Source organism: Aquila chrysaetos, chromosome 3, assembly GCF_900496995.4.
Source record: "Aquila chrysaetos chrysaetos chromosome 3, bAquChr1.4, whole genome shotgun sequence".
In the NCBI taxonomy this organism is placed as follows: domain Eukaryota; kingdom Metazoa; phylum Chordata; class Aves; order Accipitriformes; family Accipitridae; genus Aquila; species Aquila chrysaetos.
Genome location: NC_044006.1, coordinates 71,639,941 through 71,666,164, shown reverse-complemented (window position 1 = coordinate 71,666,164; position 26,224 = coordinate 71,639,941). Strand labels below are relative to the sequence as shown.

Below are 26,224 nucleotides of genomic sequence, written 5' to 3'. Positions count from 1 at the left end.
CTTTCTATAAAACAAGAGTGGCTGAATAATCTGTCGGGAAGGGAGATCAGGGCAATCCAACAAGGGCTCTGTGCAAAAAGGAGGAACTGAGACTGAGAGCTACATTTCTGCTCAGCTCCCCATTTTTAAACTCCAAGGAAGACAAGGAAAAAGGGGGGTGGAGGGTGGAGAAAAGGTCCCTAACTTTGCAGAACTTAATACTTTATTGTTAAAGTCTGTATCTGCTCCTTAGTCCAAGACTATATACTAGCTTGGACATGACGAAGTAAAGAAGTCATAAGAAAAAAGCCTATACAAATGCTACAGGATTCCTTCCAGCTCCCTCACCTCCTAATTCAAGACATATATACACTTTTCAATACCGGATGACTTTATTTTTGAGCGATGGCATCCAAAATTTGACATCTTTAGTCTTTTTTCATCAACCTGAAGAGTGAACAGGGACAGAGTATGCATTCTAAAATACAGTCTTTCTCATTCACATTACCAGGCTGCTGTGTAGGAGAAGCAGCAGACGATACTGCGGGCTTCCACCATCCATGCTCCATATCCCTCCAATTTGCTGTACGCGCTGAAGGTGCAGCGACTCTGCCTCTGTCATACCTTTTATAGAGCATATTTTCCGGAAATATGTGTACACAGGAAAAGGAGACAGGGTTTCTGAGTTTCCAACTCTTGTCCTATGCACAGCAGTTGATTTTTAAGCTAGTTCAGGATTTGCCTCAATCTTCAGACATCAATGGAAGGATTAAATGTTTCAAGGGTGTATTTATATAATCTGGGCGCAAGTCACCTGAGGGATATATTGTCCCTGCCACAACTCTCCATGGCAGCAGGCAGGCAGGTTTGCTTTTTTTCCCTCCAAGGAAGGATAAAGTAAAATGGCAATAAAATAACAGTTTTCAAAAACCCAATATCTAAAGATTTAACAAGTTCCACAGCAATTTGGGGTTAAATCCCAAATTCTAGGTCTTCCCTGAGGCTAAAGTTATAAATCAAATGCAAAACTGTCAAAACTTTGCCGCACATCTAGCAAACACAGACATATATTTCAAGTTCAGAAAGAACATTTCAAACCCTTGAAATACAACCAATCTGGTTAACAAATGTACATTCTCCAAGCAGAGATGTTCTGGTTCATGACTTCTGTACTTTGTACCAAGAAGTGATCTAGCCTTGTGCAAAGTTTGCAATCTCCATTGGAGAGGACTTCCCCCCAAAAGTCTCATTTGAATGTTCCCAACTTTCATAAGATTTACTAGACTTGTTTACTGTCTGTTGTTTAACACGCTATTCTCGTAAAACCTTCTTGCTATGCTGTTACAGCAGTCTGAACAAAACCAAAAGCCAGATCAAAATGTTTAAGCTTCCTTCTACTTCTAGCATATTTTTGCCACCAAGGGACTATTGTTTGGTCCCTATAGTTCTACATCCACTAATTAAAGAGCGCATCCCATCTGCATTGCAATACTAACCATGCAAAACTAATCAACCAGCTATCACAGTCATGAATTGAAATCTGTGAAGTATCATACCACCAATAAAACCAGATATTATCATGTCCTTTCAAAATAAGATGAATCTTCTCCCTCATAGAGTGGTTTCCTTTTATTTTTTGCTTAAAGCTAACCAGAGGGAGCTGGAAAGCCTGGCCCTTTGTGAATACCAGTCCCCTGAATTCCTTGTCTGCGTTTGCAGCCTATGTATAGTTTTTGATTAATATTTATTTGACCATTGTGAATTTCTTTTGAGTTCTGCATATCTCACTAGGCCTGGTTTCACTAAACTGGCAGTGATGGCTGTAAGTTAAATTTTCCATTTTTATACGCATTTACATGGATACTTTTTGAGACTGTGTTTTTATTAAAAAAAAAAAAAAAAGTGCTGCACACAAAAATGGCTACTTTCATACAGGTGTGAGCATGGGCTATGGTTTACTGCTGAATTATTGCATAGATTTGAACACACTGCTCCAAGAAAAGATCTGTAATTGTTTAGCGGTTGGGCTGCTGGCAGAATTCCCTGCCTGGGGCTGTTTTTATAAATAGGCCTGAGGACAAACAAACAAGCTACTAATAACAAGTCGACTGTTCTGTTTTGAAGCAGCGCTGCTTTGTGTTGCCCAGCTCACGAGAAGTTCAGATGGCAAATATAGCAAAACCCATGGCAAGAAGCAAGGGTAGATCATGCCAGGAATCAGTGGCACTTCTATTTCTCTAAAATGCTAAAATTTCAGTTCACTAAAATAAGCTTAATTTGGGGGAAATACCAAAATACACAAGCCTGTGTATGGCTGTGCTGTTTCAGATCTCCATTTCCACTATTACTAGGTAAAGCTAAGAAATGAGGTAAAATGGCTTATTAACAGACATCACCAACTCCAGAAAGCCTAGTGAATGTCTAAAGCAAGCTGGTCTTGCTTTTTCCACCAGCTCTTTTCTCCATGTCCCACTCATAACTACATCAAAGATCTGGACAATACTCAGGACATCCTGTTTGACTCTTATGAAGTTCTCAGATTTGTCAGGAATACTAAGGTATCTCATCACAGCTTTTACTGGGAGCTTCTCTTTCCATGGGTAATCCATTGGGTACTTAACAAAGAGCAGAGTTCAGATTTTCTGCCACCTCTATTTCAGTCTGTTCACCTAATCTCATCACACTGCAGATTTTTTTTCTTGCTTTTAATGTTTTGGGAAGGTGATTTAGGCTTCCCAGCTAAATACTCAAACCCATTTATTGGTCCTTCAGTACCTTTCTTTGAGAAAGACACTCCGGCTTGGATATCTTTCTCTGGTATTTCATATACTTCTTCCTCTTTCTGGAAATAACTACAACATCAGTAGAAGACATTTTTCACCTTTGGCGTTGGAAACTTATTTGTTACCAATCAATGGAAACCAGGGGAGTTTATATGGGAACAACCCATCCTGATGCAGTAACTTTTCCAAGCAGTGCAGCTATAGTAAATTATTTTGGAGGAAAGTAAGGAAAATTAGGCCCCTTACCCTTTTGAATTTCTCTTCTGTTGCTTATGGATCTTATCTCTGTTACTTGGAGGATGACCTTCACCAGCATCTATTGGTCCTGACTTCCTTGATGTAGACATCATAACTTTGCTGCCCGCTGACCATTTTCTCTGCTAAGCTTCCTCTTGGAGGGGCTTATTTTTTCTTTCCATAACTGCATTGGGTTTGCTTTGTTTTGTCTTTTGTATCCTCCTTGGAGAGCATACTTTGTTCTCGCAAGCCTCCTCAAAGACTTAGCAGCTCTCTTACCTCTTTCTTTGTATCATTCAGCATTAGCAGCTTAGTCTGCGAAAACAAATCCTCTTTTTTGCTGATAAGAAGACCCACTTACGCTCTTCCTTCCCCTTTGTTTTCTCCTCTCTTTGGGGAGAAGATCTAGCTAGTTCTAACACCACTTCATGTGATGACGCAGGCAAGAACATGAAGTCCAGTGGACCATACGCAATTGCTACCGAGGTGAGCACTTTTCTGATAATACCCAGAAATGATGGAGTCAGCACGGATTAAGGAAACAACGAAGCGCTCAGCATTTATGGCGACACACTGACGCATTTCAGGGTACGTGCTGCAGCCCCAGGGGAAGCAGCAGTAACATTGCTAGCACAGATGAAAGGACTCTAGGTGATAGTATAAAAAACACATTTTCCCAGAAGAAAATCCTCTCTGGTAGAACTACATTGGTCCTAATAGCAGCAGAGCAGAAAGAGGAGCTGGTAGGAATAATAGTTGAGAGAGCAGCAGCTGGTTTCTCTCCAGAATCACCAGCCAGAGAGACACAGTTCCCTTGGCACAGCAAATGCCACGCAGCCCTCCCAGAGAGTGCCCTCATAAATCAGCTTCACTGCCACGAGATGAATTTGTACTTGGTTGAATTTCAAATGGTCCACAGTCTGCAACACAAAATTATCACAGCTTTCAGCAAAGCATAACTTCTCAGACCTCCACAGGATCTTGGTGGGGTGAACAGACACTGAAATGGACATCAGCATTCTCTCAAGGGGATCTAGACTGGCAGGTAAGCCAAAGGCAACGCCAGGCCAGGGGCTAGGCAGTACCTGCTCTCTGGATAAATGGACTACTACAGGGCTGCTAATCCAGCAACTTTTCTAGAAGCACGAAATCCATAGGAAAAGAAAAAAAATAATCCTTACTAAAACATAAGCATTACCAAATAAATTACTGAAACATTTCACTACATGATTTTACATACATGCAAACAGCTTTGTTCTTGAAATCTTGCTGCATCTCAGCAGGTATCTAACAGCACAAGAAAACCTTCAGAGCACTTACTTACACAAGAAGGGGGGAAAAACGACATTTTTTTCAGCTTTAACGAAACCAGTTGTTTCTGCAAGTTTCTGCCGTCCTGCTATACTACAGCTGCTCCAGCCCCACCGTCAGCTTTAGCCAATTGTAAGTCCTCACTTTTCAGCACACAATGCGGCTGAAAGCCAATTCGTCTGGTAGCACCCTTGGAAACGAATCATTATTTGCCCAGGTCTTGTATTAACCTTTTATTTCCCTTGAATATCACCACTGAAAAAGGACAGCTCACACCCTTCAGAGAGACTAGAGAAAACAGATAGCAAAAAGAAAATTTTTAAAAAAAGGAGGTAAGACAGGAAAGCAGGGACTAAGAAAAGTTTATAAAATGTAGCAGAAAGAAAAAGGAAACAAAGCTTTAAAAATTATTCCAAGCATTATCAGCCTCTCAAGCCAGCTGGGGAAGACCCTGAAGCAGAATCTGAGCAACTTCTACTTCAAATGAGCTCACCTTCTTTCAAGAACTATATATCCCGTCAATAAAAGAAGTGTGAAAAGCAGGTTGCCCTAAACAGAAGGAGACCAAAGTATAAGCAGGCTTAGTTCCAAAGGTCATGTTATTTTAGCCAAACCACCAAACATCTACCCCATCCGCTTGCTCTAATCACTCTACTGTAAATTTAAAGCTCTAGACAGCTACTACTGCTGCAAGGATGACAGAAGTAGCCCTAACTAAACACTTTTAATACTGTCTTAACAATTTGGTCAGATAATTAGTTTGTCTTCCTGCATGAAACGGATCTATTTTCACTCACAGTTCTGCAACTATAGAGAGGTCTATAGGCTATACAACCTACAGCAAATGCTACACAAATACTTAGCAAACATAACCCCTGTTTTAGTGGGCTATAATTCAACAAACTTTGACAGATGTTCCCCTCAGATGTACATTTTTTCAAGCTAAGTTTCAGCTAAAATCAGGATAAAGAAGGCAAAGTTAGAAAAATAAATTATTTGTCAAATTAAAAAAAAATTACAATATTGAATCAAAAAGATCTATCACTGTCACTATGACCATGAAATCTGTTAGGGTCTCGTGGGGTAACACAGGTTACCCCATGGCTCTGTCTTGTGCCATCTCTGTGAGACTCTCCCAACTCTGGCCTAGTGATAAGGCAGACAGCTGTGGGAGGGATCTCAATTTCTTAGTAAATTCTCCCAAGATTTAGTTTGTACACAGCAAACCCTCTGTTACCCCTTGTACATCCTCTTGCTGTTTCTCTTTGCCACATTGGGCCACTCAGGTGTCAGCTATCAGAGCTGAGAGTAAGGAGGAGCCTCTTGAACGCTCTCTTGCTGGCATTCCTAGGCAGCATGGGGGACAACAAGGAATTTCAAGTCCCTAGTGCAAAAAGAAGTAATAATCTTTCCATGAAACAATTTACTGAAATCTAAGTAAACCACCTCAATATTTTTAAGCTAAGCCAGGCACCTTGGTGATGATACCAAGCCATGGGGCTCACTCTCTAACAGAAGCACCAGAATATCTCACAGGAAGGATTGGATAACAGCAATGAGTGGAGGAACAGACATCAGGTTGATTTAATCAATGTAATGAATTTAGTTTAATCCCTAAATTATGTACTTATAGACTATAATTTTGTCTAAAACTTGAGCATTCAACAGCTGAATAGAGACAAACTGAAGTGTAACTGTCTCGAAAGGTTAACTAGGAGCTACCATTGTAATGCTGCTATGGATAAAGCATGTGTGATTACAGCATGCACCAGGAAGCCTCCAGAGCAGATAAAAAGCTTTAATACCATATATATATTAGCACTGTGAAAACTCATCTGGAATAATGTGTACAGTTCTGGTCATCTGCTCAGGAAAGGTTAATTCAGCTCGGAACAGGTGCACCAAATGACTATTATCTCGACAATGAGGGGAACACAGAGTCTCTCTTGTGGGACGTGACTAAAAGAGCTTGGCTTGCTTAGTTTCACAGTTCACAGCTGAGAGTGTATGCGATCCTTCTCCAAAGTTACATAAGGTGGATAAACACCAACAAGGGAGAAGAGAGATAAAGGACACTTTGTGGGTGCAATTAGAAAATGGAAACTGATTGTGAATAAATTTAAGTTAGAAATTAGGAAGGAAAAAGAATGAAATTCTGGAGGAAAGCTTTAATGAGAACAAGAAACATCGCTACTTTTCAGACTGATGAAGTTTATTACAGGGAAGATACAAGTGGGCTACCAACAGGATTTTCCTACAGGAGCAGGAAATGGAAATAAAGGGCAGGTTAAAGAAGGCTCCTTCTTGCTTTATGCATCTTCTAGAGCAAGAAGGGAAAGGAATAATAATTATTTATAGCACTTTTTTCTAGGCTTAAGAAGTTCTGATCCTATTGTGGAGACCCAATAGCTGACAGATCTGCAGAACAGAAACAGTTCAGCTGTCAAATGAATGAAAGAGCAGGAAGGGCTGTGGACATCTGGAAAGGAGTCATTCTACGTATAATGTGAACATAAAAATATAGGATGATTCAGAAAGGTTAATTCTGAACTGTTTTCCAAATCTGGAAAGAGACTGGTACACAACATGTGGCTATGTGTCAGAGAGTGACCCTTTCAGTGTTCAGAGTATGCCAACCATATTCTATTACTAAAACTGCATCAAAACATACTATACTTGTCGTAAGAAGTCCTTGCTCCCTAATGCCATGCTTCTGGTCCTTCTCAAAAACCTCACATCAACTGTGCTGTGAGGATTATATGCAAAAATACACATGGAAATATGGGCGTATGCAGGCACACCCATATACATATACACATGACAAACATGGGATACTACTCATAAAAACATATCACCTGCTTATACAAGAGTCTCAAATGCCCCAAGATTCGATGAAGAGCTGTATAATGACTCCAAAGGGGAATCAAGATGATCCTACCGATGTAAACTAACCAACAAGCAGAAATTCTCTCCATAACCTACTGAATAGCCTGGAAAAACAAACAAGTAAGCAAACACTATTTCTGTGAATCTGAAAGAAATTTATTTTTAATAGATTTAAAAGAGAAGCTCAGAAAGAGGAAGGAAAAGCTTTAAAAGTGAAATTACAAGTAAAACAGGACAGAGAAAGAAAAGAAAAAAAAAACTTTCTGAAAATGGATGGGAAAGGGAACATAGAAACATACAGCATTGGTATTTCAAGCATTTGACCAGCCACCACCATAGTCCCTACTTTCACCTGTCTCAGCCACCTGGAAGACTACTTTTATCACATGTAGAAGAAACAGACCCTCACTGGGAGAATGCTGAACTCATCTGTCACTGTCTTTCCAGGTTCAAACCACAGTTCCCACGGTGAGGGCGTCCTTCGCAGCATACGCTCTTCCTCAGCTCTCCCCAGGGCTTAGGGAACAGCCGGCTCTCCAGAGGCATCAGCTGCTGTAACTTTGGGAGTCTGGTGACCTGCCTTTTAAAATAGTGGGAGTAACTTCCGTTGCTCCGTCAGCAGTGCTTTTATGGAGCCAAGAGCATGCCAAAACACTGCTTGCCCTTGCATACAACTCGAGTAACAAAAGAGCAGCTGTACTCAGTTTAAGGCAAGGCTATACTTTCCCACCCCTTATTTAACACTGGCTTATTTCCATCAGCCTTAACAACAATGAACGGCAGAGAAAGGATGTTTTATGGGGAGCCATAGGCTCATGGTGCTATCTGATCCTGCCTCAATTGGGTCAAATTGACTTCATCCACAAGTGAAGGCAGTAAATCTATTGACACTGGAGTCTGGCGGCAGACCTCATCACAGGTAAACTGCTGAGGCCAAAGGAAGCCTCATTATAGTTGATCTTATATATGAAAAGCTCCATACAGAGTCAGTGCAGAATCAGGAGTAGAGTAGGCCAAGACATCTGCCAGTGCTGAATTACCTAGAACAGTCTGACTTTAACCATGATGGTTTTTTTAGCTTACATATAAGACTAGGGAGTCATCGAACTCTACTTTGCAGCTTGCTACAGACTTGGGCAAGTTACTTGTTACATATTTGCTTTCCAAGCTTTAAATCAGAAATAATGATACTTCCAGGGCAACATGGGTATTATTAACTCAACCATTCCTCCTAAACATTTTGAAATTTGCAGAAGGAAAGAGATGGAGGAGGGCAGTGCATTAGGGTTATTATATTACATTGGCTCTCTTACCAGGCTTTCATTTGAGGAGAGTTTTAAAACAAATACTTGGATCAAATACCCCATCAATAAAAACCTGGATATCCTCCAAGAGTCCACTTCATTGACAAGTTCAAATAAAGCAGGTCTCCCTGTGTTTAAGGTGTAAGTGAAAACTTGAGTGCACAGAAGGTTGATATTAGAGGGTACACTTCTACGATCTACACTTATCTACACAATAAGAGCTACTATCTACAGAGGATAAACTGAATAGCATATGGATCACAAGATGAGACTGGGGAATATCAGGATCTTGCACGTACCTGAGAATTGACAGTCCAATGATTGGTGATATTTTACATTTCAGATTCAGAGTAATTAGGGCATTGATATTACTTGGTTCACTAGGAGCCCCTCCAAACCAGGGCCAGTGCAGGCAGGCAAAGTGCTACAGAGGCGCTTGAGTTTACATGGAATGAAGAAAACCATGCTTTTCTCTAGACACAGAGAAGTAAACCACTTGTGTCCATTCAAGATCTTACAACACTTTCCTTTAGAAAATGAATTTTGACTCCAAACTCTGTTCCACACATTGCATTTTTTGGCAAAGTCCTCCTTATCAGATATTCCAGATGAAGTAATTTTCTTGAATTCCTGCATAAATTTTCCTAGTACTGCTAAGCACCAGTGAAACACCTAGTGATCTCTGTCCCAGCTCTATCTACATGTCAGTCATGTGCAGCAAAACACAACTTCTAAAGCACTTCAGAGCTTTTCATATGAGGTTTGTATCAGTTCCAGAGTTTACTCCACATACTCTGTACCCAGCCAAGTAATTGCCAGAAGGTCAGGGGACCGAGCGCTTAGTTTGGGCTGCGTGCTCCCTTCAAGATCAAGAACAAAGCCATCAGGGTGTTAGGGTCAAGACTGCCATGTTACAGACTTCAAGGATATCCTCTTCCTCTACAGCCGTGACACGTGGAAGGAGAAGCACAGCTGGATGCAAGATAAAGCAAGCTTGTGGTTAGGAGGTTATACTGTTGCTTGCAGTCTGGCTAGACTTGGCTTTAGCCACCAAATTGACTGTGTATTTTTGGACTGGTGAGAAAATGAGACATTCATGACCCAATTCAGAAACTAAAGCTTTGGACAAAGTTTTAGATGAATCTGTTAATGAACTACCAGCAACAGCTGAGTTTATGTTTGACTGAATTTCTATGGTCAGCTTAATGAATACATATACTTGGAAAAGACTTAACCAAGATGAACATTAGTACTCACTCTGCTTTGAAGTTACACATAAAATATACAAATATGTTGCACCAGTCATAGTTGCTTTACATTTAGTTTCCCAACAATAAAAAGTCAAGAGCAAGAAAATCTTAAGGCTATTGCCAGAACATATAATTAAATTTCATTCCCAAAGTTATAACCTCCTGTGCAGCCCAACCAATGTGCCAGACTAAGAACTCCAACTCCAGCTCCAGCCATTGGAGGTAAGTCCTGTCCTTCCATTGGTATCACGGATCCTTTTCTGAGCAGTTGTGTAAAATGACACACAGTCAGACTCATGGACAGCAGTGCTGAAAAGCCTGAATAACAGAATATCCTAGAAAGGAAAAGATGAACTTCTTAAGGCCTATTTTTAATTAATTACCAGATGGAAATGAACCTTTCTTGGAACTTCTGGAAGCTTCTCAGAAAAGTCAAGCTTTCCTCGGAACTGGCCTTGTGTGCAAACTGGGACAGATAAAAGAAGGGTTCTTTCTATTAAATAGATTGTGATAAATTCTGACACAATGCTCAAAAAAGAAAACAACATTAACTAAATCACCATGAAGACTCCAACAAAACAAATCTAGCCAAGTATATGTACCACACATAAAAAACTCATATATTATGCAAACATACATAAAACAGTTTGAATTTACAAATCCTCAGCCTGTGCACAAAGGCATACTTTATTTAAATGACTGTTATAAATCCATATAAAGTACAGGACTTAGCCTTGTAACTGTCTCCATGTCATATAGTTACCAGGCCTCTATTTAAACAAAATACAGTCTGTCAGAATGCTGTTTGGCCTTTTTATATTTTGTCCCTACAAGGGGGATGTGAAAGAGAAAGGCTGAACTTATTTATTCTGGTCTGGGCACTTTGCCAATACTCACAGAGATACTGTACTTTTTCTGGCTCACAGTGAGTTCAACCTCTTACCTGCCTCCCTGTTTAGACCGCTGGAAGAAACCACAGCTACAGAATTACAGTTGTAACACAATCAGAACAGCAGAGAGGGGGAATCATAGCATTAGCCTACCCTGGTTTCACTCTCCCATCTCCATCACAGATCACTTTTATCAGGCATTTTGCACTGTTAAATGTGGTAAGATTTGTGGTAAGCAGTGTTGTTAAAGTTATCTGCAAGGAGAGAAAGCTCTCAGCACAGCATCCAGAAGAAACTTAAATATTTGTCAAATTGAATTATTGCAAAATTAAAAAAACCCCTCATATTTCAGTATCCATTGACGAGGTATTTACCAGTACACCATACTTCGCCCATTTATACTTCATACACTCACAAGCTTTAGGTAGTTCCTTCTCCCATCCCTCTAACCTGCAGAGAGCCATAACGAACTCTTAACACTTTCATCTCGTGCAGAAATAGTGCCTCCAGCTCTGACCCCACTGATGATAGCAGTTTCAGTGATGACGGGGAAAATATTCCCGCTGAGGCAAGTAACACTATATTCACACCCAGCATATCTAGTGGTGAGCAGCTCATACAGCTGGAAATCTTCTTCCAGCAGGTTCAGCTGCTCCCTCCCCTGTGCTGAACAGGTCACTTAAGGCAAAAAAATATTCTTTAAATCCCCTAAAATGCTAATTGTATTGGGGAGTAACCTCCACGAAACAGCAGGAGCCTTGTGGCTCTCATTAGCATGAAGTATCCCACCCATGGGCAGCCAAAGTCATCAAAATTTCTGAAAAACCTGATATTCATCCCTAATGTCTACCTATGTCTCAGGGATGTAAACAACCCTAAAAATCCTTACCATAAAGACCCAACATGGAACTCTGTGACACTGATTTTTGTGGTCTTTGTATTTTGTGGTTGTGGTGGGTTTTAGAAACTCTATCTAGAGATAGCGGCTAGTGCTTTTGGATGGGGGGATGCTGCTAGGGGATTATTTGCGTGGTGGTTACAGTGGCTTTCAGAAATCACACAATTACAAAATAGGAACACATAATAAAGAGAAATCTGATGTGAAAACTGGAAGACTGGAAGAAGACTGAGAAACTAAGATCTTTTGGCAACATGCTCAAAATCAGTCTTAGTCAGCAAAGATGTTTAGGAGATCGCTGTGAAATGAAGTTCCCGGCCCAGTGCCAGGAAGTCAGATTTCCACACTACAATGATAAATATCTTCGGTGGTAATTGCTGGAAGGCCAATCCTGCCTGTCAAAATAGAAGCACCACAATGGACTGTTGTGAGGAATTTTATATGATGAACTTGATTTGCGCTCTGAGCCATGATCAGTCTTCAGGGCTGTCCTCGTGATAAGTTTCACAGCACTGAATTTACATAATTTTAACTAAAAAGGGATAAATCTAACTCCTTGGATAAATCATCCTATCTTTCTGCATTCTCACTTTTCTGCAATGCTATCAGCAATCATATTTCTACGGTAAATAGTTTTCCATTTTCCTTAACTCTATTATCATTTTCCATTTAAAACACACTCTGGCATAATCAGACTGCTTTTCAAGATCAATCAGCCCTGGTAGGAACAAGTATCTGTCTTGGTGAAAAAGCAGTTGCATTGGCATAATCAAGTTACTAATGATAGGTCCATTATATAATCAACAAATTGGTGTTTCTGCTGGCTATTCCCTTTCCTCTTGCCTCCATAATAGTTCTTGGTTCAGTTAGACATTTGCGATTCATTTAGTAAATGGATAAAGTAAGCATTTGGATTTTTACCAATTGTGTTGCATCGTGCTGATTACTAATTGCAGCTGTTGCATTTCACTGCAGAAATACCTCCTTTTCAGCATAAGTATGATGATCTTTCAGACATAGATGAACATGCAGGTGCCCTGTGTATCACCTGTGTTTTCTGTTTCCTTGATATAATGAGTTTTTTCATCTCCAAGGGATTATGAATCCCAGCATGGGCTGGTAGCTTCCCTGTGTAGCTAAAGTTCCACTGTGTGATAAAGCATAGATCTCCTCATTTTACTTTATGAATCTCACTAACTTTACTGACTTAATTTTCAATTGCTCATAATTTCGTATAGCTCCCATCCTATGGGATAAATGTTCCTTTTTCAGGCTCCTCCTACCAAATGGTCATCCCTTCATCATTGTCTTTACCTGATTTTTTCAGAATTTAAGCAAAATTAAATGTAGATATTTCAGCACAACAGTTCTTGAGAGAAAATTCTGGTTTTAGTTATGAATAAAAACCCCAAATATGTCACTGTATTCTATTTTATTTATTCTATATAATTGATCTGCAAAGCACTTCAGCCTGCTGTGTGTTGGAGGACACAGTATGGAAGAGGGTCACTTAGATATTTAACTCCACTTCAGCAGAATATATTTTGAAATGTCACTAGCATGTTACATTAATAATTAATTCATTTAAATTTCCCATTCCCAATATTTAGGCAATACCAAATAACTAGAACCAAAATTTCACAGATAATTTCAAGCTAGCTTGGCAGTAAATTGCCACTACCTTTTACAATTCATGGTTGCTGAACTCCACAACCCCAAATAGCCAAGAAAGCCTCTAGAGGTAAATAAATAAAAAAAAGAAACCTTCTAAAGTTATCTGGCAGGGGCAGACTAAAGCAGAGGATTCCTGTTGTGGGAGTTCTCCTGTGCAACATGTACATTCCCAATGAGCAAGCCCAGGCATATTTGTTTTTATACAGTCGTTTCCACACCAAGACACATTTCCATTCCCCCCTCCCTCCTTCTGCTTTTGTATTCCATCGTCCACATCAACAATTAGTGGAAGTGCCTGGCTGTGCCTGTTCACATTGTTCCCAGACTTTTCTCTCCCCCAGTGAGCTCTGAAGACCATGCATTATTTGACATGACATGACTTGGAGGCCTTCTACAGCAACGGCCGTATGCAGGGAAGCAGACAGAGACAAGGAAGAAAGTCAGTCCTAGTTACAACTATCTGGGACAGTAGGACTCAAATTAATATGCATCAATCTCTTAGCACAATACCCCAGGTGACTGGACATTAAATTACTTAGTCTTGTAAACCAAAAAAACCCAAACCCCACCAGAAATAAAAACAGCCTAAAGGTCAAGATGCAAAGTCAGCTCGTTGTTCTATTTGTTTTGTGACATTAAAACACAGGATATGAAATCGAAAAGAATCTTAGTACAGCTAGAAACTAAATCCAGATGTTTTAACATCAGGCAGAAGCATATTCATAATGTGGGGTTTTTCTGAAATAATTAAATATCTATTGCATTTTCCATCACAGTTCATTTCTCTGCAACATGAGCAATTTGCCAGCTTGTACATACACACTGAATTTATTCAGTTTATATTAAACAGCTGCATGCAGGGCAGCTTCCCTTCACACACATAGGCTCTGCACTTGTGTCCTCACATATTTTTTAAATTAACCTACTCAAGTGCACAGAACATTCAAGACCATAAAACATAATCAAAGGTACCTATTGCTCTCTGGAAATGAACTCTTAGAAATATCTTCTCTGAAAATGGATGTTTCCTTTGAGTGTCTACTCAATATTTCCTCTCATTTTGTTGCTAAAGTCTGGAGAAATTAGATTTTACCATTCCTCCAAGAAGTGATCACCAGACATATGACCCCAGATGTTCAGCCTGTGTGTTCCAACTCTCATCTATTAAAGTGCATATACTGATCACTGCCATTGGTATTACCAGCCTTTGCTTTTACATGTGTGCCTCTTCCTCAGTTACTTCAACTCAAATACAGTAAAAGCTAAAAGCTTGTTTTACAACTGATATGCATAGAGAAATTTCAAAGACTAGGTTGGTTACCCCCTCAGCTTCTCACAACCTGAGGAGCTCCCCTGTGTCCTCCTGTCCTTCTCCAGTGACCTCAGGAAGCAGCAGCCCACAAAGCAATATTGACACTGACTTGCAGAACTCCAAATACCTTTAAACCCAAATACCTCTGCTTCATAAACATGCTGACAAAAAGTACATGTAGATTATGGCAGTGAAATATACTTCTCCTCTAAAAACATTTATATTGGAAAGTAATTTGAAATAACTATCCACAGTGAGTCTAAACACATTAAATGCCTACAGTAGTTAGCAAAACTTTAAAAGTTTACACAGGTAAAAAATACATAAATAAAACATCCTCTCAAATAGTAAATGATTGCAGCTTTTTCTCAAATTACATTGAAAAGTTGAAGGGAACAGAAAAGGAATTTCTTTCTGAAGTCTTTATCATATGTAATACTTGGTCACTGTCAGTCAAGCATAAGGTCATACATAGACTTTATCATGTGTCACAATGGATTGCACTGCATTAAGTATCAGTATTAGTTTCAGTCTTTATCATCAAGAGAACAGCTGCTATTTATCTCTTCCCATATTACTTCCTAGTATTACTTTCAATCTCTGTTCCATAAAAAACAAGCTTCTGACTTGGGGTTTTGGTTTTTTTTTTTTTTCCATTTTAGGTATCAGGTGCAAGAGAATGTTATTGGGAGCGGAAAATTAGGAAAATCAGCTTCTGTTTTGTAATACAGGTGTAAATAGCAGAGGGGGAAGAATGGCACCTTGAAAGATGCAAAGCTCGATTTTCAAATGTATTTAAGGACATCCTGATGCAAGTGGACTAGTAGCATTTTCAAATACTGCAAAGGAACCTAATATACCTAAATTATTTTGAAAATCCCATCTCTCTGAACTACTAGGCTTCTTAGCACCTTTTTTTTTTCTCAAGGATTAATCTTGTGAATGGCATTTCAAGTAAACTTGAGTCATCTGTTCTTGGATTTTTGGATCTCAGATTATAGACAGATGGACATCAAAAGTCAATGAATTACCAAGGCTTACCAAGTTACCACTCACTTGTTTTATCTGACAATGTACACCATGAAAATAAAGCATGTTGGCTAACTAAGAAGGCATTGTAAGACAACATGTTTTGTTCAGCATTGCAGTGGGATAGGAGGATACACATAGTCTGTTAATAAAGCCAACTGGTGAACAGCAGCTTGCTTTGCCTTGTTAACTATTGGTTGAGGTCCACCAGGACAGCTGCTGAATACTGGGTGAAAAACATTTTTTTCTTACTAAGTAATGGAGACTAGCCCACTATTGTACATGGTTAAGTAAGGCATGTTTCCTCTTTTACTGACTTCAGTGTTTCAGCTGAAAATCAGAAGAGTTCATTTAACAGCAACTTTTGCATGCCAACTGATGATGCCTCCACAGGTCTGCCACAGTGAAAGGAGCCAGAACTCTAAGTACACAATACAGAAAAAAAGGAATTGAAGTAATTGCAGTTTTTGAACTACTGGTATTACTTTATAAAGAAAAATGCTGGCATGTACCCTCCTGCATCTGCATAGCTTAGAGCACGTACAGTCATTCTCAAAAACATAAAAAAAATAAGGAAAATGTATAATTAATCATCACCCAACTAAAAGAAGTCTATTAAATTAGTATTTACCTTTAACATCAACTAGCTAAATAAAAGGGCAAAGAGAACAGCTGAATAACATCTTCTACCTCCCATTCATTTCAGGCTATAAATCTTATGTTTATGAATAATGTTGGCTCAACTTTTCATATGGCAGAAGCTCTCCATTTTCCCCATAAAAATGTAAAGTTGGTCTAGCATTAGTGTAAGGAATATCCAAGAAGAACAGTGTTGAGACCATGCTGGTATTCTCTCTCCTGCACTAGCTGGCAGCAGTACTGGGGAATGCCCAGCTCCAGCAACTGGAAAGACAAGTCAGTGGAGTACAGAATGCAGACAGGATGCCTGCAAACTCTTTGGAGGGTGCTGTAGGTTGAAGATGGCTGGTCAAGTGCTGTTTCGAATGTCCCAAACCTCATGTGCTTAAGTTTATAGATGACTGCTAAATGGCTGCAGATGCCAGATGCCTTGTTTCAAGAGCTCTACAACTGATGTGCCACCAGCTATTCAGAAAAAAAAAGACTAACGTTTCACAACTTTCAACAACCACATGAACCACATGGAGGGTGTGATAATTAGGCACACTCATTGAAGTACCACCTTTGATGCTGGAATTTAATATAGTCTCCTTTGATTTATCTAATAACCTCAACCCTTGGTCTTCCTGATCAGGCCGCCAAGAGTCCTAACAGTGTTATTTTAGGACATAGCACGACTGTCTGTAGACGTTAGCCTGGAATCCTTTCACTTCACAGGTATTTTCAAAAAGCAAAAGGAAAAATATTTTCCATCACTACTGACTTAGGCTGAGCTTGTACATGGATCCTTATGGGACAAATAAGATAGGAAGAAGGTTGGGCTTACGGTTAAGATAAATGAACTAGGTCTCAAGACTTCATGAGTCCAACTGTCACACTCCTGTACAACATGAGGCAAGTTGCTTAAACTCTAACCATCTACTTGAGCATCAGTACTGCAGGGACAACATCGTTTCCTCTCACCTGCCTCCAGTCTGTAACACCTATGAAGGCTTTAAATTCTTCAGAGAGTTTGTCTTTACTAACATATGTATCCTTATGCATGCCTAGACATCTAGTTCAACAGCGTTCAGTCATGGATGGAAAGAACATCCCATAAGATGTTTCACTGTTTCAATGTGGCTCAGTGATACTTTAAAAGTTTCTTCTTCGTGGACCTCAAGCTTCAGCCCTTCAGCAATGCAAAGCTTACATCAAGGACTCTCCTGTGCCCAACCTCAGGCAATATAGCAGATAGAGATTCAGACAGCTAGGTGATGATTTACTGCTCTTATCCCTGAACTGTCTTTCCTCATGCCTCTTGGTTTAGATCACACTTCCAACACAGATGCCATGATTAATACTCAGTCACAGCAAATTCCCCTCTAATTAATTTATGCAAAAGGAATGACAACACATGATGAAAACCACATTCCAGAAGATGCAATGCTCTACTGAGAAGCTGGCAAACTCCCATATGTATTGTGATAACACTGACTAAGCACCTTTTAAATCTCTTCCTTACTGTCCCTTTCTTCCACAAGCCTTGTTGGGACTATCGTGCCTCCAGTTTCAGCTCCCATCTCAGAGCATGCTTCTCCCAGAAGTCTCTACACTACATGGCCAAATCCAATTCAATCCCCAGATGTGGGGACAAGATCCAACCAACTGTGGAGTTCATTTCAGTGTGCCTGTGTAGTGGCTGAACAGTATTTAGTTTCAAGGAGCTTTCACTTGTCCAAATGCATTCCTTCAGAGCAATGAAGTTGTGCAGTCTCCACCCTTGGAGATACTCAGAATCTGATGGGACACAGTCCCGAGCAACCTGGTCTAGCTGACCGCAGGGTCAGCAGGAGGACTGGACTAGACAATCTCCAGAGGCCTCTTCCAACCTCAACTATTTCATGATTCTATAAAAACACTTGTTAGCAGTTACACCTTTTAAAGGCCATATCACCAAAAGCAAGACAATACAGGCTTAGCAAACATATTACACACACAACTATTTAAAGGCATAGAACAGTCCTGAATCTGTGGAAACTTGTCAAAGATTATGGCTAGGTAGCAAAAATAGAGTCATCGTGATACACTTCAGGATTCTGTGCATAATTCCAGGTGTCCTTCTCAATTTCCATGTGGAGTCCATTCAAAGTAAGTGGCATGCAGGTAACAATCCACTTCTTCCACTAGGCAGGCTATAGGCAATGCTAATGGCACCTGTTTAGTCCATCACATTCTTACAACTATACCTTTTCTATGGAGAGCTTGTCTTCATCGAAATGTTTCTTCATGCTTGGATTCAAATTTTACCCCTAATCTAGCTCACCAAGTATTGATTTCTCTAATTCCATGGAAAACAAGTTTCCAAACTTTTCTAAAGGAATCAACAGGCACATAGCTTCCACAAACCAGATCTGAACATCAGTCATTCACAAAATACCACAAATAAGTCTACAACTGAGCAGGAAAATCCTGCGTTTCATAGTGCTGTAAGCCAGCACTCTGATCACTCAGATAGCTTTTCTTTCTTCAGCCTGCAGAAGCAGAGTATTTTCTTATCTTCATTGTTCCAGCAGCATTACTGACGTGAAAAGATGACTGAAAATCGCACAATGCCTGGTGTAAATAAATGATGATAAAGGCTTCATACCATGACAGATAATGCTTCTAATGCACACACTTCCTCCTAATGAAACTCCAGATCTATGAATGTGTTCTCCAGCAGCTTAAAAAAGGCATATAGCTCTATCACCCTGGTTGCAAAAACAGATTAAGTCTTCAGCTTATGACATAGGTTCTGTTTTTGGAGCAGAAGGTCACAGGGACCCTTTGCAATAATGACCATAAGGTCTGAACAATCACGGAGTGTGATATAAATGACAACCATGAAATACATACTGCAATGCATTTGCTATGTATCCCACTAAGTCACACTTACATAATGTAATTTACTGTCATGCTAAATTATATGAAAATTTAAAGGACGCTGTATACTATTCTATGAATCCTCAGTGTCGAAACCTGAAGTACCATGTTGTGTTTTGATTCTCTACCGTGTAAATAATGCTTTCATGCTTTAACAATTTCATATGTAGTTATATGCAAGTAATTTAAGAGAGGCAGTATTACAGAAGCAAACACTAAACTGAAGCATTATATTCCAGTTTCTACAACTACCTAAAGAATAAACACAAAAATGATTCTACAGCAGAAACTGTCATACACATCACTGTTTCAACTCACTGCTAGTACTAGAAATAGTTCAGTAGTAGCACAGCACTGTATCACCAAACCATCAATAATACATTTATTGATGGCATCTTATATTCACATGTATACATAAGTTCTCCTTTCCAGGAGAAAAAACATACTCCATTCAAGATACATTCAAGCTGCTTTTTCTCTTTGAAGACATGCATAACTCTCTCTATTTGTTATGCCATAACACTTTCTCCAGTGTGTCTACAGCGCAAGTAATAGTAGCAAATTGAGACAGCAGTCCTCTGCAATCAGATCAGGCCCTGAAAGCAGGCTAATTGTCAAAGCCTGATGATCAGTCTAGGGTAACGTAGCCCACAAAGGGGCTATTTCTATGCCAGACAGACATATTCTGTGGCATCTCTTGTCTGCTACTGATGTCTTCCTTGATGCTTCGTTTCTTTTGTAACCAACTCTGCTCTTTCATTATTCCCTATGCATTGGATGGATGCCTTTTGATATAAATTCAGCTCTTTTTCAAAGGGATGAGAATTATACATGGTACTTTACTCAACATGAATGTCCACCATTTGGTCTACAAACAGCCATGCTGACACAGTTTTGGTTCCTTTCTACTCCCATTAGCCTGCCAAGCCAGCACACAGACACACCAACCTACTTCCATGACTGTCCATACATCATCAACAAAATGATTGTTGAATCCTGTTTCAGGGTCAAATTCTGCTTTTGGTCACATCTGAGCAGCTCCCTTGAATGCAGTGTAGTGCCCAGGTGAAACTGGGCATAAGTTGAACGTTGCAGATATGTGAACAGGCACTGGAACCTCCCAGGTGGAGATCACTACATTCCGCTTCACTCCTGATCCCCCTAGGAGCACGACATTTTCTTCTGTTTTAGTAATTCCCAATATAAGCATGGTGTGAGTAACCTTCCCTGAGGCCAAAAGTCTCACCATCCACATTTCTATGAGGTTCCTTCCACATTCATGACTTATTCCTCCAAGGAAATTAATATTTTTCTGAGCCCACATTCTTCACAGGCTCACAGGTATAAATAAAGGAGATTGGATGAGACCATTTAGGAGCAGAATTTCCTACCAGAAAAAGTGATGTTTTAAAGAAGCAGTACTTTTCAATAACCTGATGATCAGTTTGTGTTATGCTTTAAAAGCAAAAAGACTAAGAACTTCCTTAATTACAGAGGCAGCTATTATGACTACAAACATAAATCCTTTCTTTTTTCCTTCAGGTAGATTCAAAGTGCAAGCTCAACACTCCTGAGCAAATACCACTTGCCCTTCAGATCCTTAATAGATCAGCCCTTTAGGAAGGAATCCAAATTTAAACTTCAAGGCCACAGAGGCTCAGGACAACTCAGAGTCTGCCCTATGAGAGCAAGGGGCAGGACAGTTGCAGATTTAATTTTAGGGAAACATTTCTCTCTCCTCTGTCTCACTCTCCCCCCACCTCCTTTTCCCAAGAAAACAATTTTTTTTTTTTTTCATTCCTAGATCACATTGGAAGCTGATTCCCTCACCTCCTCTGAAAGAACTGACCAGCTTATTCCTCATCTGCAGCTTCCTAAAGTGATCCCTACACTGAAGTGCTATTCTTATCAGCCCACCCAGCAATTACCGGGAGACAAGCTCCCTGCAAAAAAACTGTGACAGAACAAAATCATTTCACAGTGATTTATTAGACATGCAGCCATTAATGACTGCAAGTGTGGAAAGCAAGATGGAGGGGCAGAGCCTGAGCCAACACTAGCTGTCAGAACATCATTGTCATCTACCGGGTTAGAAATATTGAAGCCATCTGATGTTTCAGCCTGGCATCCCGATGTAACAACAGGCCTGGAAACAGCAATAAATTTGCACATTGAGGAGACTGTTCAAAATCATAGAGGTTGACAAAGAAATGGGAGAAAGTGTGCAGAGATGTTTGTTTGTGTGACATTGAAAATAAAGGATCATAATCTCCAAGAGCATCTTTCTAGTGCACCAACTCTGCTGTCAGGGCTGAAGTACCAGAGGCAACAGACACTTCACTGAACTGAAAGATGTTTTTATATTCATTTGCAGATGTTATTTTTGTTCTTACTGTGAAAAAATCTCTCTGTTCATTTGAATAAAAAGTCACCTTGTGATGTATTTGGAAAAAATCCAAGGAAGTGCCAAGGTTCTGCAATTTCCACCTGCTGGGAGCACCAGGTGCTTGGCACTTGCCATGGTGAAGCTCTTGAGACAGGTTCTGCCCTCAGTTGCACTAGTGTAAATACAACACAACTTTGCTGGCACTGACTGAATTATCCCAGATGAAATTCAAAGTAAGCAAGAGCAGAATCTCTCCTTTTCTTTCCAGCGACATGGGATTGCAATGGTAATGTTAACATTAGAACAGATCAATTTTGCAAAATGACAAAAGAACATACTGATCTCACTGCTGTGAGCTCCTACTCAGCAGACAATTGCGTCCCATCTTAGAAAAGACTTTTTGAAATGTTCAAAGCAATGTGCAAGCATTAACTTCTAATGGCTTAAAAAGGAATTTTATAACGCTAATGTCTTCATATTACGGATGTGATGTATCTAGAGAGCAAAGGTTTCTATTCATATCTGTAGCAGCTTTCAAAGGTATTTGGACCAGAAATTTCCATTTAGGCATCTCTAATTTCAAGACTTCAGAATGTGCTGCTGGGAAAGACAGAGGATGATATATATGACCTCTACTTTACAAAGGCTCCTGCAGTTATATTATGGTCCATCGAAATTACTAGTTGGTTAGTCAGTTGTGTATTTGCAAGGAAAACAACAAACAAGCAAAACAAAAAGTTGTTCAATTAGTGCAACAATTTAGCAAGTAATTCCCTGCCATGCTAACAGAATACAGTTGCCCCCACTTTACTCTTGGCTACTGAACACCAAGTTGAGAGCAGATAAGAAACCCAACTGGCAGGAACTTAGTGGTCTACCACTATTCCCAGAAGCAAGGGTTGGGCATCACCCACTTGTGCCGAAGGAGAATGAGCACAGAAAGAAGGTGAAAATAGAGTGTTTCCAGAATTTTTGTAACATGTCTTGTTCTTGCTTGAGAAAGATGTACCTGAGAAATGCCCTGGAGTGCTGCAAGACACAAAACCAGCTTTCTTAAATTGATACATCTTTTTCCCACTGTCACAGGCAAACCCAAAAAATAAAAATATGTGGGAGAGGGAAGAAAAGCATACAACTTTCTTTTCAGACGTGCCTATTATTCCACAATCCTCTAACCTAATTGTAGCGTATTTTGCACTTTTTGCCCCATTTTTTTGCACAATATTTGTTGTTACTTTTTCAGTCAGCATTTCTACATGACTAATAAATATGTTTCAGGATAGCCTGCACCACAGCAGTACCTTTCTGTCCCACTGCTTTCTCTTTCAGAATTGACTCCTCTCTCCCCTCCTACTCAGACCTTGTTAGTCCTTCTCTTGTTCCTAATTTGAAGATCTCAATGAGCAAGAATTACATGTCTCAGCAATAAACATGATCTCACAGCAACACAAAGAAGAGGATGAACAAAATAAAAATTACTGTCTGGTGAAAGCTCCCTTGACAACTACAGCTACACTGACAGGCGCCACTGAAATAATAGGAACGATGCTTCAAAACAACAGCCAAGAAAACGTTATGAAAGAGAAAAAAAAACAGTCTAAATGGATCTTTTCAAATGCAGATTCCACTGTCAAATGAGGAGAATGAGAAAAATGTTCTTTCTTATAGCACAGTCATATTTAAACTCAGCCAGATAACAGAAAACCACCAAAAATGTGGGTACAACCTGAAAGGTCCTGAGCCCAATAGTCCATTTCACGAATGCTACAATGATGCAGAATGCTACAATGATGCAGAATGGAACAGAAGGATCATATTTTGGTGATGGAGAGGAGGGATGGAAGGTATTATCTTATTACCAAATCTTGAATTGCTTCCAACTGGGTGAACAATAAAACTCATGTTGACTTCAGAGCAGTATCAGGCATTTGCAGACTTGTATCTGAATAACTACCACTACCTAGGTGACAAGCTGCATAGCAAAGAAGCCAAGAGATTAATGAACATGAAAAATTATGGCCCACTACTAATGATGGTCCATCCAAGACAGAACTAAGGCAACAGTCATGAAGAAAGGTTGTCTACAAGCTTAGGGAGGCAATTAGGAAAAAGCATTAGTCTTTCCTCTGTCAATATTGCTTAAGTGTGAACAAGTTACTTAGGCACTTTTTCCACCTTAGCTTCACAACCATAAAACAGGGAAAATTACTGTAAGTACTGGTGTGGTCAGAGTTATCTGGTGGTCGGAAGGTATTTCAAAAGCACCAGATGAATCCTATAAAATCCTGCAGCAACTGCAGCATCTCCCAAACTACCTATGGCTCTTCAGCAGGCAGAAAATGCAGCTTCTTGGAGCAGAGGTGGAGATCCAGCTGCACAGAAGTTCCTGGCTAGACTGAGTCAGAGGTGGGGGGGCTATGGAAAGAGATGACATACTCAGTGCAGCGAGCAGGATGGAAAGGAATAAGGTGCACAGGGTGAGTGGCGCTTTGGTGTGGTACATTTTATCTTTTTGGTATTTTACATCCCTATTGTGAAGTACTACTGGTAACATGGCAAAGATTATTGCCTAAAAACTCCAGTCACAAATGCACAGGCAACACCCATGTTAGCAGAAACAGACCCTTTTCTCCTAGTACTGAATGCACTCAGAGTTCCAGAAGTTTGGCTTAAGCTCTTGGGCTTGCATTCCTCTCCAGAGAAAAATGAAATCTGCAGAAGAGACATGTATTTCTCCTCCATTTTATTCCACGCACTCAAGACACCTAATAAATTTGCTTTGACTTCTTATTCTTCCCTAAAACAAAGGAAAAACTTAGAACCAGAAATATCTTTTTGCTCCCTGCCGACCTGGCAGACACACGTGTAGGACTGTTTCCCACTTTTATATAATGAGATTTGAAAAAAAAAAAAAAAAAAAAAGCCAAAACAGATTGCACAGGAAAAGATACAGGGACTCTGCCATTTCTTGCCAGAAGCACTGAAACCAAAAGCACATCGGGACTGAGAATAAAAAACTAAATGGTTATGTAGATAACAAGAACATCCTAATAGTAAAGAAAAACGGTAATCAAAGTTTTGAAAGGCATGTAAACTCCTGAAGAGAGAGCCAGCCAGCCGTTTAGTACTCACTGGGAATAGAGAGAAACTTTTGGTCTGAGGTTATTCTGTATCTATATACTAGAGTTTCTTGCATGTTTCTTTACAGTGTGGATACACAAAACAAAACAGAGTCAGTGAACAGACTGCATGGCTCGCTAGTCTGCTCCACCACAGCAATACAACTGTCCCTGCTCTTTCAGCAATAAACAGACTGCTTGTGTCGAAATCTGAGAGAGCTCTGGGCTCCCCAGCCCTGGGAAATTCAAATGTGGACTAGTTTTGAGAGAGGGAAGAGTCAGGTTAAACACTGATTCAGCCACAAGGCACGGACAGTTCCCACAGCCAAACCTGGGGATGTTGAGACCCGCATTTGGGGGTGAACAGACCTTTTGCTAAACCATACTGCGAGTCTGTGTGTGAACTGGATGAGACATACTGAACCAAACCCACAGCCCAGGGCAGGGAAGCAGTGGTGCAGCCGGAGTTATCCTTGCTCCTCCGTGCCACAGACACTGCACCCTGAGCTCCCGGCACTGCACGGGGGACAGAGACCAGAGGACCCCACCATGCTCCAACCCACCCCAGATGTGGAGGACTTGCCTGTTGCACAGGCTGCACCCCCCAGCCCAGCATCCCCCAAACTCCAGACCTCAGCAGCAGGAAACACCTCTCCCTGCCTTTCGCTGCACTACATGTCAGAGAAAAACATGCTCCAGCGCCCAAGCCACGCCAGCTGCCGAAGGGGAGGAAGAGCCAGGAGCCACTTACAGGGATGTGCACTCGCAACATGAGTTTCTTCTGGCTGGAGGTTTTCCTGCTGCTGCTGCTGCTGCTGCTGGAGGCATCTTTCTTCTTGTCCATGGCAGTGCTTCCCATCCCTTCACCCAGGCGTGGTGCTGGGCAATGGATCTGGAGAAGGAAGCTCCTTTTCCACCTCTCCCCACCGTCCCACCGGCCGCAGTTACTCCAGGCTCCTTATTTTCTTTTTCCTTTTCTTTTTTTTTTAATGGCCTTAGGAAATTGGGGGGGGGGGGGGGGGGGGGGTAGGGGGGGAGGATAGGAGAAGCAGAGGGAAGGGGAGGAGTTTCTCCAGCTCCGGCCTTTAATCCCAGCAGCGAGGTGTCAGGGGGGACCTTCTCAAGAGCATGAGATGCCCTTACAAACGCTGCTTGCCTTCTCACTCTTCCGCCCTTTCAAAAATATCCGGAGCATCCTGGGGGGGTGAGAAAGTTTCCTTCCCCTCGCCCAGCCCGGCCGCACTCTCCCCCGAAAGAAAGAAAAAAAAAAAAAAAAACCACCCAAACGCCACAAAAAACCCGAAAAGAGGAAGGCGCTCGGGCGAGGCTCCTGGCAGACCGGCGGTCGCGGGGGGCCGGGCCGGGCGGCGGAGGGAGCGCGGATGCCCCACGGAGAGCTCGGCGGGCGGACGAACGAACGAACGAACGAACGAGCGAGCGAGCGAGCGAGCGCTGCCCGGCGGAGCCCCGCGGGGAGCCCGGCCGGGGAGGGAGGAGGTTCCCGGGCGCTGCCGAGAGCCCCGGCCGGCTCGCCAGGAAGTGCACGACGAGCACAACACAACTTTCCTCCGCGGCCAGCTCCGCAGCCCGCCGCGTGTTCGCGGCCGCTTCCCCCCGGGCTCC

General features: G+C 41.0%; 1 protein-coding gene across 4 annotated transcripts in view; it reads right to left on the bottom strand.

Annotated features, from left to right (window-relative positions):
* PRKAG2 (protein kinase AMP-activated non-catalytic subunit gamma 2) overlaps nucleotides 1–25,571 on the bottom strand; it is a 226,541-nt gene extending 200,970 nt beyond the window's left edge. For 2 of the 4 annotated variants that reach the window (XM_041122702.1, XM_041122703.1), the window contains exon 1: nucleotides 25,353–25,571. In XM_041122702.1, coding sequence (XP_040978636.1) covers nucleotides 25,353–25,460 — 108 coding nt within the window. In that variant the 5' untranslated portion in view covers nucleotides 25,461–25,571. The remainder of the gene's footprint in view (nucleotides 1–25,352) is intronic. The other 2 variants (XM_030010416.2, XM_030010417.2) reach the window with 1 other exon arrangement.
* Nucleotides 25,572–26,224: the final 653 nt, after the last annotated feature.